The 14,146-nt window shown below is 38.4% G+C and overlaps 2 protein-coding genes across 2 annotated transcripts in view; both read right to left on the bottom strand.

The window, feature by feature from the left end:
* The window catches only part of LOC100497718 (centrosomal protein of 162 kDa-like), a 39,243-nt gene extending 38,565 nt beyond the window's left edge, over positions 1-678 (bottom strand). Inside the window, exons 1-2 of the mRNA XM_031902717.1 lie at positions 481-678; positions 36-117 (exon numbers count right to left, since the gene is read on the bottom strand). The gene's annotated coding sequence lies outside the window, so the exon portion shown is untranslated. The remainder of the gene's footprint in view (positions 1-35; positions 118-480) is intronic.
* Positions 679-2,006: 1,328 nt separating this feature from the next.
* Positions 2,007-14,146, bottom strand: part of LOC101735178 (gamma-aminobutyric acid receptor subunit rho-1) — a 32,724-nt gene continuing 20,584 nt past the window's right edge. Inside the window, exons 4-10 of the mRNA XM_031902845.1 lie at positions 12,814-12,881; positions 10,189-10,412; positions 9,698-9,780; positions 7,017-7,157; positions 5,641-5,793; positions 4,147-4,343; positions 2,007-2,430 (exon numbers count right to left, since the gene is read on the bottom strand). Coding sequence (XP_031758705.1) covers positions 2,428-2,430; positions 4,147-4,343; positions 5,641-5,793; positions 7,017-7,157; positions 9,698-9,780; positions 10,189-10,412; positions 12,814-12,881 — 869 coding nt within the window. The 3' untranslated portion in view covers positions 2,007-2,427. The remainder of the gene's footprint in view (positions 2,431-4,146; positions 4,344-5,640; positions 5,794-7,016; positions 7,158-9,697; positions 9,781-10,188; positions 10,413-12,813; positions 12,882-14,146) is intronic.

Raw genomic sequence — 14,146 nt, 5'->3', positions numbered from 1 at the left:
TGGATACTAATTCAAGTTATTTATCATAAACTTACCATAAAGAATTTACATCATAGTCAAGCTCACTGGGTGTTTTCCCTCTAATAGGCTGCATCAATTCATCCATTGTGGGTATATCTAGACATTTGTATAATAGGTTATTTGATTAAGAAATACTGCATACATATAGTATATATTGCTATAAACATTCACAGAACTTGAAGAGCCCAATGTATTGGACAACACTTGTAGTAGTAAAATGCTTGCATGTGTCTGTATATTTAGTTACTTTTTTAACTGCATCATCTTCTTTCACAAATCTACAGTAGTTTTGACTTGCTGTATTTCTAAATACACCCTCTGAATCAAAGAGATACTCATTTACACCATATTGCCTGAAGGTGTTTGACCAGAAACTTACTCTAAGTCATAGGAGATCTTATATAAAGTGAAGCAAAGGCAAGAAATGTGTAAGGGAAATTAGGCCACTGTACCACTTACCTGACTCAGCAGTGGATAATTTTTTGAGGCTTTTTTCATTTGAGTTTGGGATATCTTCGAGGGCCGTGTTTGTATGCTCCGTTGCCTTATCACTTTTGTGTTCGTCAGTATCTTCCATTGACTGTATACGGTTGTATGCTATTTGCAATGCTTCAACATCACTATTACTGTATGCATAGGAAACAACTAAGGACAAAGTATATATATATATATATATATATATATATATATATATACACAGACAGACAGATAGATCATTTTATGAGAACACTGAATATATGTGGCATGCAAGCAATTTATGTTACATTTATGGTGGTAGATTGAGTGATACATGAACCACTGCTAAAAAGACTGAAAATTTAATCAATCAGTGTATATATATCTTCAGTCAACAGGTTTATGTTTAAGGCTACTCCCTCTCATAATATCTCAAAATAATTTTGATCACCCCAGTCCAATAGAAAAGAGGTAATAAAACACTTGAGGGCCATTTACAACCACACAGTTGAGCTTGTGCAAATTTCCCTACTATGTTTCCCTAGTCATTTGTAAGTTAACTCCATTTATTAAAGATACTTGCTTCAAAATACAGTCTTTGCACTTCTGTATAGTGGTGCAAGGTGGTGCACAGGTCTTCCAGCCTCCCATTCCAAATTGAGTGCAGTTGTGCCTACTGACACAGAGGAACCTTAGAGCTACTGCCTTGCTCAGTCCAGAAAGTAGTTCCAGGGTTCCCTCAGCACTGTATGTTAATAGTCACAGCTCACTTGTGCCTAAACAATTAGGCTCGCCAATTGTGTCCAATTTACTGCAAAGTGCAAGTGCAACTGCATTCATTTTGATGCATCATTTTGATGCATCTACCACAACTGCATCAGGTGTAATGTCCCCCATGCAAGAGCAACAATACTGGTATTCTGGTAAAAAAAAAAAAATATTGGAAAAAAACATAGCAATTGTTCTTGATATTGCACTTTGCTCACTGTAAATGACTTTCTGTCCCTGTAGAATTAAAATAATTGTGTAAACAAAACATGCAGCTACTCCAGGGATCCTCCTTACAAAATCCTGTTAAGGCGATGGCACAAGGAGCTTACTGATGCATTGCTGAGTGTTAATCACCTGACTTGCACAGGCAAGTACCAATCAGATTGGTTACCAATTAGACCAACAACCACCCACTGCTGTTAAGCTAGGAATCTCCCTGTTTGCCTTTGCCCTTAGGCTGGTGCTACACTGGGCGTATGGCGTATATTTTCGGCAAGCCGAAAATCACTTGCTGAAAATACTGCCAAACACTCCTACCTGTGCCTGCACCGGAATGAATGAAATATGCTTGGGGTTAGGCACATGTAGCCGATATCTGCCGAAGATATGAAGTCTTGCGTTTTTTAGCGGATATCGGTTGCATGTGCCTGCACCCAATCTTATTTCATTCATTCAGGTGCGGGTACAAGGTAGAGTAAATGTAGAGTAGCGGGGCGTATTCTCGGCAAGCGTTTTTCGACTTGCCAAGAGTACGCCCTTGTGGCATCAGCCTTAGACTATAAATAATATAAAGACATTAATCTTCAATTATTTTCCAATGCTAAATATTTTTAAATTCTTTGACACGGTTCACATCTGTAATTTTAACAGATGCAAATTGCTTGTACTATGACCAATCTGGACTGACTTGATCAAATTTCTACCCACCACATTAAGAAAACAAAAAAAAAAACTAGAGCGTAGACAACTTTCTTTTGTGAAGATTAAATGCTCAAAGTAAGTGACACATACATGGTCACAAATGCAGTCTTCTATTTCCTAAGCGTCACAATAGCTCCATTAATTTATTCTGCTTATCTGTGTCCATTACCTCTCCGGTCCCATGTGACATGTGAGTTCTTGTTGCTTGCTGATAATTCTTTTGAGTGTCCATTGGTGAATCCAATGAATCTAGTAACATTACTAAAACAGAAATTCAAACATGTTCACACTTAAAAATTCTTGCCCATCTGCCGTGTTTCAGTACTATTATAAATACAAATAAATAAGCTCTCCATAGCTCAAAAGGTGAAGCAACAGAGGGCGGATTGGGGTGGCGTCAGTGGGGGGGGGGGCATATGAGTGCCTGGCGCATCTGCCTTGCACACTGGTCCCCCATGGCCCTTTACTTCACTCTAGGGGTATGCTAGAGGAAAGTAGAGGGTCACACTGACATTTAAGGCTTGTGCCATGGTCATGTGGATGATGACAGTGCACAAGTCGACACTGCATAAGACTATTGGTGGAGGTGCGGCACGCTGTGTGACCACGCAGATAGTGCTGTGCCTATTTTGCTTTGTCTTCTTTTTAACAAATGACCCAAGTGTTGTGAAGACTTTTGACTTTAGTGCATTTAATATTGACATGTGTAGAGTTTGCTTGTGACTTTTAGATCATTTTCTCTTTTGACCCCACCCATGAGGGTCATTAGGGGGCTATTTGCAGGTGACATGAATTGTGCCAGACTTTGATACTATTCTTCTCTCCATGGGGGTCATTTGTTAAGATGCAGTGTCAGTATAGTTGCAAATTGTCCATATGCTGAGCTGGTCATGTTATGATCACCTTCATGGATATGTGAAGCAACAGAGGGCGGATTGGGGCGGCGTCAGTGGGGGGCATATGTGTGCCTGGCGCATCTGCCTTGCACACAGGTCCCCCATGGCCCTTTACTTCACTCTAGGGGTATGCTAGAGGAAAGTAGAGGGCCACACTGACATTTAAGGCTTGTGCTATGGTCATGTGGATGATGACAGTGCACAGGTCAAAACTGCATAAGACTATTGGTGGAGGTGCGGCATGCTGTGTGACCACGCAGATAGTGCTATGCCTATTTTGCTTTGTCTTCTTTTTAACAAATGACCCAAGTGTTGTGAAGACCTCACAAAGGTAAGGTTGGAGCTGCAGAGTGCCATTGTGTCCTATGGGACCAAAATCATGCACAGAAGGATCAAAGTCAGAAAGGTTTTCCTGCATGTTACAATCGTTCAGATACGAAAATTGCGTGACTTTCATATCGCCAATACGATAATATCGTGACTAATATGATTTTTTCGTAAGCATATTTGTGATATTTGCGATCATCAGAAATTATCGTATCCAATCCACATTTTTCCCATTCGGGATTTGAACTCGCGTTTTGATAAATCTGCCCCTAGATGTCCTATAAAAATCTTTATAATTTACAGAACTTGAGATAAAAATACTACATATGGGATCCTAATCTTTCATGCAATATTACTTTTGGCTGATATTGCTGAAAATGTTAGATTGCAGGAACTGAATTTTTATACTAACAGTATATTTCCGTTTTTATTTTTCTCAAGATTTTTACTTTCTTGATGAAGCCAAAACGTCAAACAAATATTGAATTAATTTTTTCTACAAAGATGTGAGATCGCTTGATTTGTTTTGGACATTTGTACATTATTTTCTAAGCACCCAGGTAGTTGCACCAACAGCGTTTAGTTGTTTGAGATCAGTCAACTGCTGTTGATCTGTCCATAGGTACACAAGAAGGTGGCAGTAGAAATCTGTAGCTAATAAAGCTCTGAATAATGCTCATACATTAAATAGTTTTTTAAATCACTGAATGATTTGGAATCTCAGTATCAGCAGCTACACCAGCTCAATTCTTACCTTTTCCCGCATTTTCCTTTCTTTTCTCTCTTGCACAGTGGTCAAATAATTCACGGCTGCATATTCCAGCACCGATAGGAAGACAAACACAAAACTAACCCACAAGTAAATGTCCACGGCTTTGATGTATGAGACTCTGGGCATGGAGGCATTTACTCCCGTTATGATGGTAGACATAGTCAACACCGTGGTTATACCTGTGAAATGCAATTTTTAAAAGAGTTCTATTTATTGTATTATTCAGTACTATTTGAATAGAAACAACTTTGTAATCTAATGTTACTTCCAGCACACACTTTGAATAACATTTTGAGGTTACTTTGTAGACTCTCCTCCTTTTACGTACTCCCACTGAAACTAGCCATGTGATGCCTTCTCAGCATCTTTTAAGTTCAAGTTTATTGTCATATACAAATAACAATGAAGCATCATTACTGTAATGAAATTTTTTGACCCGTGTTCCTCCCAACTTTACATAGACAAACAAAACAAAACAAAAAAATACAAATATTAAATATAAAATATATTTAAAATTTAAATTTATGGTTCTAGTGTATATATTAAACATAGAAAAATGAGATCCAAAAAATGGAGACCACTCCCTTGACCTGTCCCACCCACACCAGTTTAGACTTGGACATGCCCTTGATCTGTCCTACATCCCACCCCTTTTTAGTGTCTGCAAATCAGGACTGTCTCTCATGAATGTGGACAATGGTGAAGTGGCTCACATTGTTTATATTTAAGGCATAGGTCATTGACTATTAAACATATTCCACATACTTTTGAGAAATCTTAGAAATCATGAACTGTGGCATGTTCTGATAATGCCCTGCTTAGGCTCTTAAGAGGGGAGTATGTTTCTTTGGGATACCCGTGTATATTGTTGTGCTGTAATAAAATATAACTTTTGTTATTACTGTAGGGCAGGGATCCCCAACCTTGAAACCAACACTGAAATGTAAAAACAGTTGGGGAGCAACACAACCAACACAATAAAAAGTTCCTGGGGGTGCAAATAAGAGATATAATTGGTATCCCCTATGTGGCTGATAAAAGGCTATAAAAGGCTCTGGCTTTATACTGGGTTTTATGCAATCAACACTTGCCTCTAAGCCAGAAATTAAAAAATGAGCACCTACTTTGTGGCCACTGGGAGCAACAATCAAAGGTGTTGGGAAGCAACATGTTGCTCGTGAGCCACTGGTTGGGCACCACTGCTGTAGGGTTACATGTGTAACTGAATGTAGTTACAAGCATTTCAACCATCCATACAAATATATAAGGTGGTCTATACTTTTTGGTATGTTTTGTTTGGTTTATAAAGTGTTTTATATACCATATGGTGTAGAATTTGTTATGTATTGTGTGTTATGTGTAAGTGTTTGATTTGTGTAACCTTGAGTTTTACTTGATGGTATGATGTGACTGTAGTCAGTGCTTTAAGGCGGAATATACCCTGTTTAAAAGGATCTAACAAAAATTTTCTTTTACCTAAGGGAACTCTGGCAGGAGCTGCCCTGCGATCTATCCAGAAAGACACCCAAGAGAGCATCACCATCAGGGTTGCTGGGAAGTATGTTTGTAGGAGAAAGAAGAAGATGTGGCGCCGTAATGTAAAGTTGATGTACAGGCGATTGTACCATCCTAGATTAAAACAAAAGCACACATGTCCATGAAAAAAAAGCCCTAAAAATTCTGCATATTGACGTATATTGTAAGCTTAATGGGGCAGGCCCTCTAACCTCATGTCTTGGTTTATATCTGATTGTGACACTGCAAAATCATGTGACTGTAAAAAATATTATAGCCCTTGCATTGCATGTATTTTATCTAAGACACTGCAGTTCTGATATGTAATTATGAGTGTACATAGCCTTTCTGGTCAGATGAACAACAATAATTTTTGATTATCATAATTCTCCAAGTCCCTAAGTAATTCCTAAGACTCTTTTTTAGCAGAGTTAATGGTGATTTGACTCCTTTAAGATGCAGATGTAAACTCCTGTATCTTAATGGCATCAAATAGCTTCCTACCTCAAGCATGATGGCAAAAAAACTAAGGAGGAGGGGTAAATACTTTGATGGCCATCCTGCCTCCTAATTGAATCAAAGCATTGACCCCTATCATCCTCTGTGCTGCCTAGGGATGTACTGAGATTTTTTTATACACCATATTGTACTTATTAGGCCGCTTTTACATGTGGAACTTGGGGCAACCCATTGAAGACAATGAAACAAATTCATGTGACAAAGAGTTTCTGGCTTAAAGCGTACAGGAACACTTGTGTGCACAGAACACCATGGCAATAAATTGGTGATGTAAATGGAATTCTAATTTCACTTTATGAAAATGCATTGTAGTTTGTAAGAACTGTTGATTTATTTCAGGACCACATATTCCAGTTTTTCTATTTCCAGGCACATAATTTTAGTGCAGACGGCCATTTATAACATGCTGACTAGTGATGTATGAAATTTTTTATTTATTTTTTATTGATAGAAGATATTGTTTAATATGTGGCTGAATTTAACTTCCAGTTTTACACTCTGAAGCTGTAAATATGGTGTGAACCCAGAAGAGAGTAAATCCTGGCTTATATTAACTCTTCACTGGATTTTTAAACTATTAAATGTCTCCTGTTTCAGTTATCTAGGATTAACCATTTCACAAGTGTTTAACTATCAATTAGGACTGCTAATTGTGCAGTCTATTTACATAGAAAATTCACAAAATGTTAATTTTTTTGCAAATTGAAGCGAAACCCAATACATTTGTTCATCACTAATACTGACCAATTATATTGGCAAAGTGTATTAATGTGATCATTTCTAGCTTCTGTGTACTTTTTTTGAAACTTGATATTTACCTGTGCTGCTATAGGAAGCAAGCCTTGTAGTCGTGTGAAACTCCTGAATAAGGAATTGTGATAATGATATTCTGTCGTCAGTTTTTAATGATTCGTTACCATTCTTCCAATATAGCATAAGATCATCTTCTGTGTATGCATCTGAAATGAAAGAGCAAATTGGATATATATATATATATATATATATACACACACAGTGGCTTGCAAAAGTATTCGGCCCCCTTGAACTTTTCCACATTTTGTCACATTACAGCCACAAACATGAATCAATTTTATTGGAATTCCATGTGAAAGACCAATACAAAGTGGTGTACACGTGAGAAGTGGAACGAAAATCATACATGATTCCAAACATTTTTTACAAATAAATAACTGCAAAGTGGGGTGTGCATATTTATTCAGCCCCTGAGTCAATACTTTGTAGAACCACCTTTTGCTGCAAATACAGCTGCCAGTCTTTTAGGGTATGTCTCTACCAGCTTTGCACATCTAGAGACTGAAATCCTTGCCTATTCTTCTTTGCAAAACAGCTCCAGCTCAGTCAGATTAGATGGACAGCGTTTGTGAACAGCAGTTTTCAGATCTTACCACAGATTCTCGATTGGATTTAGATCTGGACTTTGACTGGGCCATTCTAACACATGGATATGTTTTGTTTTAAACCATTCCATTGTTGCCCTGGCTTTATGTTTAGGGTTGTTGTCCTGCTGAAAGGTGAACCACCGCCCCAGTCTCAAGTCTTTTGCAGACTCCAAGAGGTTTTCTTCCAAGATTGCCCTGTATTTGGCTCCATCCATCTTCCCATCAACTCTGACCACCTTCTTCCACATGTTTGCTGTGTCCCCCACATGGCTTGTGGCAAACTGCAAACGGGACTTCTTATGGTTTTCTGTTAACAATGGCTTTCTTCTTGGCACTCTTCCATAAAGGCCAACTTTGTGCAGTGCACGACTAATAGTTGTCCTATGGACAGATTCCCCCACCTGAGCTGTAGATCTCTGCAGCTCGTCCAGAGTCACCATGGGCCTCTTGGCTGCATTTCTGATCAGCGCTCTCCTTGTTCGTGAGTTTAGGTGGACGGCCTTGTCTTGGTAGGTTTACAGTTGTGCCGTACTCCTTCCATTTCTGAATGATCGCTTGAACAGTGCTCTGTGGGATGTTCAAGGCTTTGGAAATCTTTTTGTAGCCTAAGCCTGCTTTAAATTTCTCAATAACTTTATCCCTGACCTGTCTGGTGTGTTCTTTGGACTTCATGGTGTTGTTGCTCCCAATATTCTCTTAGGCTGATGCCACACGAGGCGCAGGGCTGAAATTTTCGGCAAGCGGAAAAACGCTTGCCGAAAATTCAGCCCTACGCCTGCTACTTGTGCCTGCACCCGAATGAATGGGATACGCTCGGGTGCAGGCACATGTAGCCAATATACGCATGAAAACGCGAGACTTTGCATTCTCTCGCGTTTTCGTGTGTATATCGGCTACATGTGCCTGCACCCGAGCGGATCTCATTCATTCGGGTGCAGGCACCCGAATGAATCAGCCCTACGCCTGGTGTGGCATCAGCCTTATACAACCTCTGAGGCCGTTACAGAGCAGCTGTATTTGTACTGACATTAGATTACACACAGGTGCACTCTATTTAGTCATTAGCACTCATCAGGCAATGTCTATGGGCAACTGACTGCACTCAGACCAAAGGGGGCTGAAAAATTACGCACACCCCACTTTGCAGTTATTTATTTTAAAAGATGTTTGGAATCATGTATGATTTTCCTTCCACTTCTCACATGTACAACTTTTTGTATTGGTCTTTCACGTGGAATTCCAATAAAATTGATTCATGTTTGTGGCTGTAATGTGACAAAAAGTGGAAAAGTTCAAGGGGGCCGAATACTTTTGCAAGCCACTACAAGTTCCATGCAGGATGCTGCCACTTTACAGAGCAGTTTGACAAAATTGGAAAACTGGGCAGCAAAATTGAAAAAGAGGTTCAATCTTGGAAAGTGCAAAGTTATACAATTTGGTAGAAAAAATATAAATGCAAGTTATGGTAGTGATTAAGAAAGACCTGGGGATTTTTGTAGATAACAAGTTGTCTAATTCCAGGCAGTGTCATTCTGTGGCTACTAAAGCAAATAAAGTGCTGTCTTGTATAAAAAAGGGCATTGACTCAAGGGATGAAAACATAATTTTGCCTCTTTATGGGTCTCTAGTAAGGCTTGTTGGAGGTAAGATAAGGTAAGGTTTGTGGATAAGAGATTCAAACAAACATAAATTCAAACAAAACATTAACAGAGAAAAATACAATAGTATGCCATAAATAAAAATATACAAATTATATATTGCATATGTACAATTAACTGAATTAAGTTCTAGGTGTTTAGAAAAACAAGAGGAAGGAGGGTCCTGCCCCGTAGAGCTCATGGGTGGGTAACATACAGGCACAAATAGGAGAATAACCTAAATACCATCACAAGCACACACCAACTTTGCAAAAGTATACATGATGTCAGTTCCACAGAGCCCACAACCCCCTACCCACTCACACACACACACCCAGCTCCATAGCTGGATTTCCTTAAAAAAAAATAATTACTGGCACTAAAGGGACAACCCTGCCACCCTAGGCACAATCTCTTGGTTCCTTATTGTAAATAAGCCCCTGAAAGCAACTCAATACTTACAGCTTTCAATCTCTAAAGAGCAGGACTGGGTGTCAAGAGGAAAACGGCTAAAATCCATATTGCACATTGCTGTCACTGTCACCCTAAAAAGTGAGAGATGCTATTGTAAGCTGAAATGTGTTGTATTCCAATTTTACTTGTCATTTTCAGAAAACTTTATTAGGTTTTACTCATTTCACAGAATATGCATTCATTTGTAAAATTCCACAAATTGATATAAATCTACTTAATGCATTTTGTTAAAATACAATAACACCAAAACTTCAACAAATGTAAGATAAATATGTAGGTTCTCCTTACAATCTACTAAATTGTTATGCAACTTAAATTACAAGCAATCTGTTCTGTTCCATGTATTTATAATCAGGACGTCCAATTGTACCTTATTGCTCAAATATAACCTACCCATTATTCTTCTTTTAAGATTTTTTAAGACTAATGTGATCTGTAATTCATATAGTGTCATTGAAAACAAACAGACAAACCAATACCTGAGACTGTACAGCACTTTCCCATCAGGTTGAACCCTCAGCATAATATTATCTGTTGTGGTATCATGAATAAAGGATCTCTTGGAATGAACAAAGAACATGTCGGGAACCCAAATCTTTTTCACTAGCCGGCCATCAAACGTCATACTCTGATTGTTGGAACTGGGGAAGGACAAGCGCTCATCTTTCCAGTAGTGTCTTAGATACAATTTCATAGTGAAGTCCTGTAAATTACATTAATTCAGTGTCCTATATTAAAATATATCTCCTTGTCTCCTTGAATAAAAGAGTAGTTGTCCAAGCAAAAGTATATATATAGTATGTATCAAAATGGAGACTGGTCAAATAACCAGCTTAACACATTGAATATTACCGATTTATAAATCGTAAGGGTCTCTGTTGACTTTTAGCTAACCTTAATGATTTCTTCCACATTAAATTAATTTGCACACAGCAAACAATCAGAACTGAGGCTGTCATCTAAATTTCCTTTAATCCCCATTATATATTTATATATATATATATATATATATATATATATATATATATATATATATTTACTTTACTTTAAAGGACATTTCAACCCCAAAAATAGTTTTTTTTGCTTAATAAAAGAAAACACAACTTTGCAATTTACATTCATTACATATTTGTAATGGTTTTTGAGTTATTTGTATATATAACTGCTTAAAAGCAGTGTTGCCTGTCCTTTCTATTCTTTGCCCTGGTGTCTCTGGAGTATGAACCAATGTAACACAAGGCAGCAGATTTTACAGACCTGACTTACTGTAGGAGCCTGGCACTTGCAACATTGTTTAAAAAGTAACAACCAGGAGTTCAGCAAATGCTGCTTTCTATAGCAATTACATTTACAAATAACTTTTAAAGAAATAAAAAATTTTAATATATTGATATTGAAAAGTTTTCTTTTATTAGGCAAAAAATTATTTTTGGGGTTGACATGTCTTTTAAAAGACCTGGTGAATGCTATACTTCTCTCTTTCTCTTGCTGTGTCTCCTTCTCTCTCTCCCCTAATGTACTACAGGTATGGGACCCATTATCCAGAATGTTTGGGACCTGGGGTTTTCCGGATAAGGGGTCTTTCTGTAATTTGGATCTCCCACCTTAAGGGGCTGATTTACTAATCCACGAATCCGAATCCTGACTGGGAAAAAATCGGATTGGAAACGAACATTTTGCGATTTTTTCGTAAATTGTCGCGACTTTTTCGTAGCCATTACGACTTGCTCGTAAATTGTCGCAACTTTTTCATAGCCATTATGACTTGCTCGTATATTGTCGCGACTTTTACGTATTGAGCGCTCGTAAATGGTGGGCAAACCTTTGCGACTTTGCATGATTTTGGAAGCCTCACATAGGACGCAATGGCTCTGCAGCTCCAACCTGGCCCAAGGAAAGTCACGATACTGAAGCTTGAATAAATCCGAAACTTTCGTACTCAGCACGACGGCTACGAAAAAGTCACTACAATTTACGAGCAAGTAGTAATGGCTACGAAAAAGTTGCGACAATTTACGAAAAAAATCGCAAAATACCGATCTAAGGGGCTGATTTACTTACCCACGAACGGGTCGAAATGAGTCCGATTGCGTTTTTTTCGTAATGATCGGTATTTTGCGATTTTTTTCGTATGTTTTGTGATTTTTTCGGATTCTTTACGAATTTTTCGTTACCAATACGATTTTTGCGTAAAAACGCGAGTTTTTCGTATCCATTACGAAAGTTGTGTAAAAAGTTGCGCATTTTTCGTAGCGTTAAAACTTACGCGAAAAGTTGTGCATTTTTCGTAGCGTTAAAACTTACGCGAAAAGTTGCGCATTTTTCGTAGCGTTAAGTTTTAACACTACGAAAAATGCGCAACTTTTCGCGTAACTTTTAACGCTACGAAAAATGCGCAACTTTTTACGCAACTTTCGTAATGGATACGAAAAACTCGCGTTTTTACGCAAAAATCGGATTGGTAACGAAAAATTCGTAAAGAATCCGAAAAAATCACAAAACATACGAAAAAATCGCAAAATGTTCGTTTTCAACTCGGAACTTTTCCAATTCGGGTCGGATTCGTGGGTTAGTAAATCAGCCCCTAAGTCTACTAAAAAATTATATTTAAACAGTAATTAAACCCAATAGGATTGTTTTGCCTCTAATAAGAATTCATTACATCTTAGTTGGCATCAAGTACAAGGTACTGTTTCATTGTTACAGAAAAAACAAACCATTTTTAAAAATGTAAATGATTTGATTAAAATGAAGTCTATGGGAGATGGCCTTTCCGTATTTAAGAACTTTCTGGATAATGTGTTTCCGGATAAGGGGTCCAATACCTGTATTATAAGTGATGAATATAATCTAAACTCTATTATCATGGACAAAGGCAGAAGGCAAGAATGCTCAACCTCCTTTACTATTTGTTATCAGGAGCCCACCAATGCATGGATATGTTTAAAAAGTAGGATACCTGAAGACAACTGAATTAATAACAAGTATCTCAAAAACAGCACTTTGACCTAAAATAAAAAACATCTTACTAGATACTGTTGTCAGTTCTGCTATAAAGTAAATTTGCTCATGTTTTATAAATAATAAGATAACAGATTACTTACCATATCAACCTCTGAAATACTGTCTAAACTTTCCACTTGTACATCAACGCCCACTGGTATTGCAGGACCTATAATATACAGTGGAGGAAATAATTATTTGACCCCTCACTGATTTTGCAAGTTTGTCCAATGACAAAGAAATGAAAAGTCTCAGAACAGTATCATTTCAATGGTAGGTTTATTTTAACAGTGGCAGATAGCACATCAAAAGGAAAATCGAAAAAATAACTTTAAATAAAAGATAGCAACTGATTTGCATTTCATTGAGTGAAATAAGTTCTTGAACCCTCTAACAAAAAAAGACTTAATACTTAGTGGAAAAACCCTTGTTTGCAAGCACAGAGGTCAAACGTTTCTTGTAATTGATGACCAAGTTTGCGCACATTTTAGGAGGAATGTTGGTCCACTCCTCTTTGCAGATCATCTCTAAATCCCTAAAGTTTCGAGGCTGTCTCTGTGCAACTCTGAGCTTGAGCTCCCTCCATAGGTTTTCTATTGGATTAAGGTCCGGAGACTGACTAGGCCACTCCATGACCTTAATGTGCTTCTTCTTGAGCCACTCCTTTGTTGCCTTTGCTGTATGTTTTGGGTCATTGTCGTGCTGGAACACCCATCCACGACCCATTTTCAGTTTCCTGGCAGAGGGAAGGAGGTTGTCGTTCAGGATTTCACGATACATGGCTCCGTCCATTTTCCCGTTAATGCGAATAAGTTGTCCTGTGCCCTTAGCAGAAAAACACCCCCAAAGCAAAATGTTTCCACCCCCATGCTTGACGGTGGGGACGGCGTTTTGGGGGTCATAGGCAGCATTTTTCTTCCTCCAAACACAGCGAGTTGAGTTAATGCCAAAGAGCTCTATTTTGGTCTCATCAGACCACAGCACCTTCTCTAAGTCACTCACAGAATCATTCAGGTGTTCATTGGCAAACTTCAGACGGGCCTGCACATGTGCCTTCTTGAGCAGGGGGACCTTGCGAGCCCTGCAGGATTTTAATCCATTGCGGTGTGACTGTGGTCCCTGCTAATTTGAGGTCAATAACTAACTCCTCCCGTGTAGTTCTAGGATGCTTTTTCACCTTTCTCAGAATCATTGACACCCCACGAGGTGAGATCTTGCGTGGAGCCCCAGAGCGAGGTCGATTGATGGTCATTTTGTGCTCCTTCCATTTTCGAACAATCGCACCAACAGTTGTCACCTTCTCTCCCAGCTTCTTGCTAATGGTTTTGTAGCCCATTCCAGCCTTGTGCAGGTCTACAATTTTGTCTCTGACATCCTTGGACAGCTCTTTGGTCTTTCCCATGTTGGAGAGTTTGGAGTCTGCTTGATTGATTG

Source organism: Xenopus tropicalis, chromosome 5 (genome assembly GCF_000004195.4).
Source record: "Xenopus tropicalis strain Nigerian chromosome 5, UCB_Xtro_10.0, whole genome shotgun sequence".
Classification (NCBI taxonomy): domain Eukaryota; kingdom Metazoa; phylum Chordata; class Amphibia; order Anura; family Pipidae; genus Xenopus; species Xenopus tropicalis.
The sequence above is the reverse complement of the archived record's forward strand: the minus strand, read 5'-3'. Positions and strand labels throughout refer to the sequence as shown.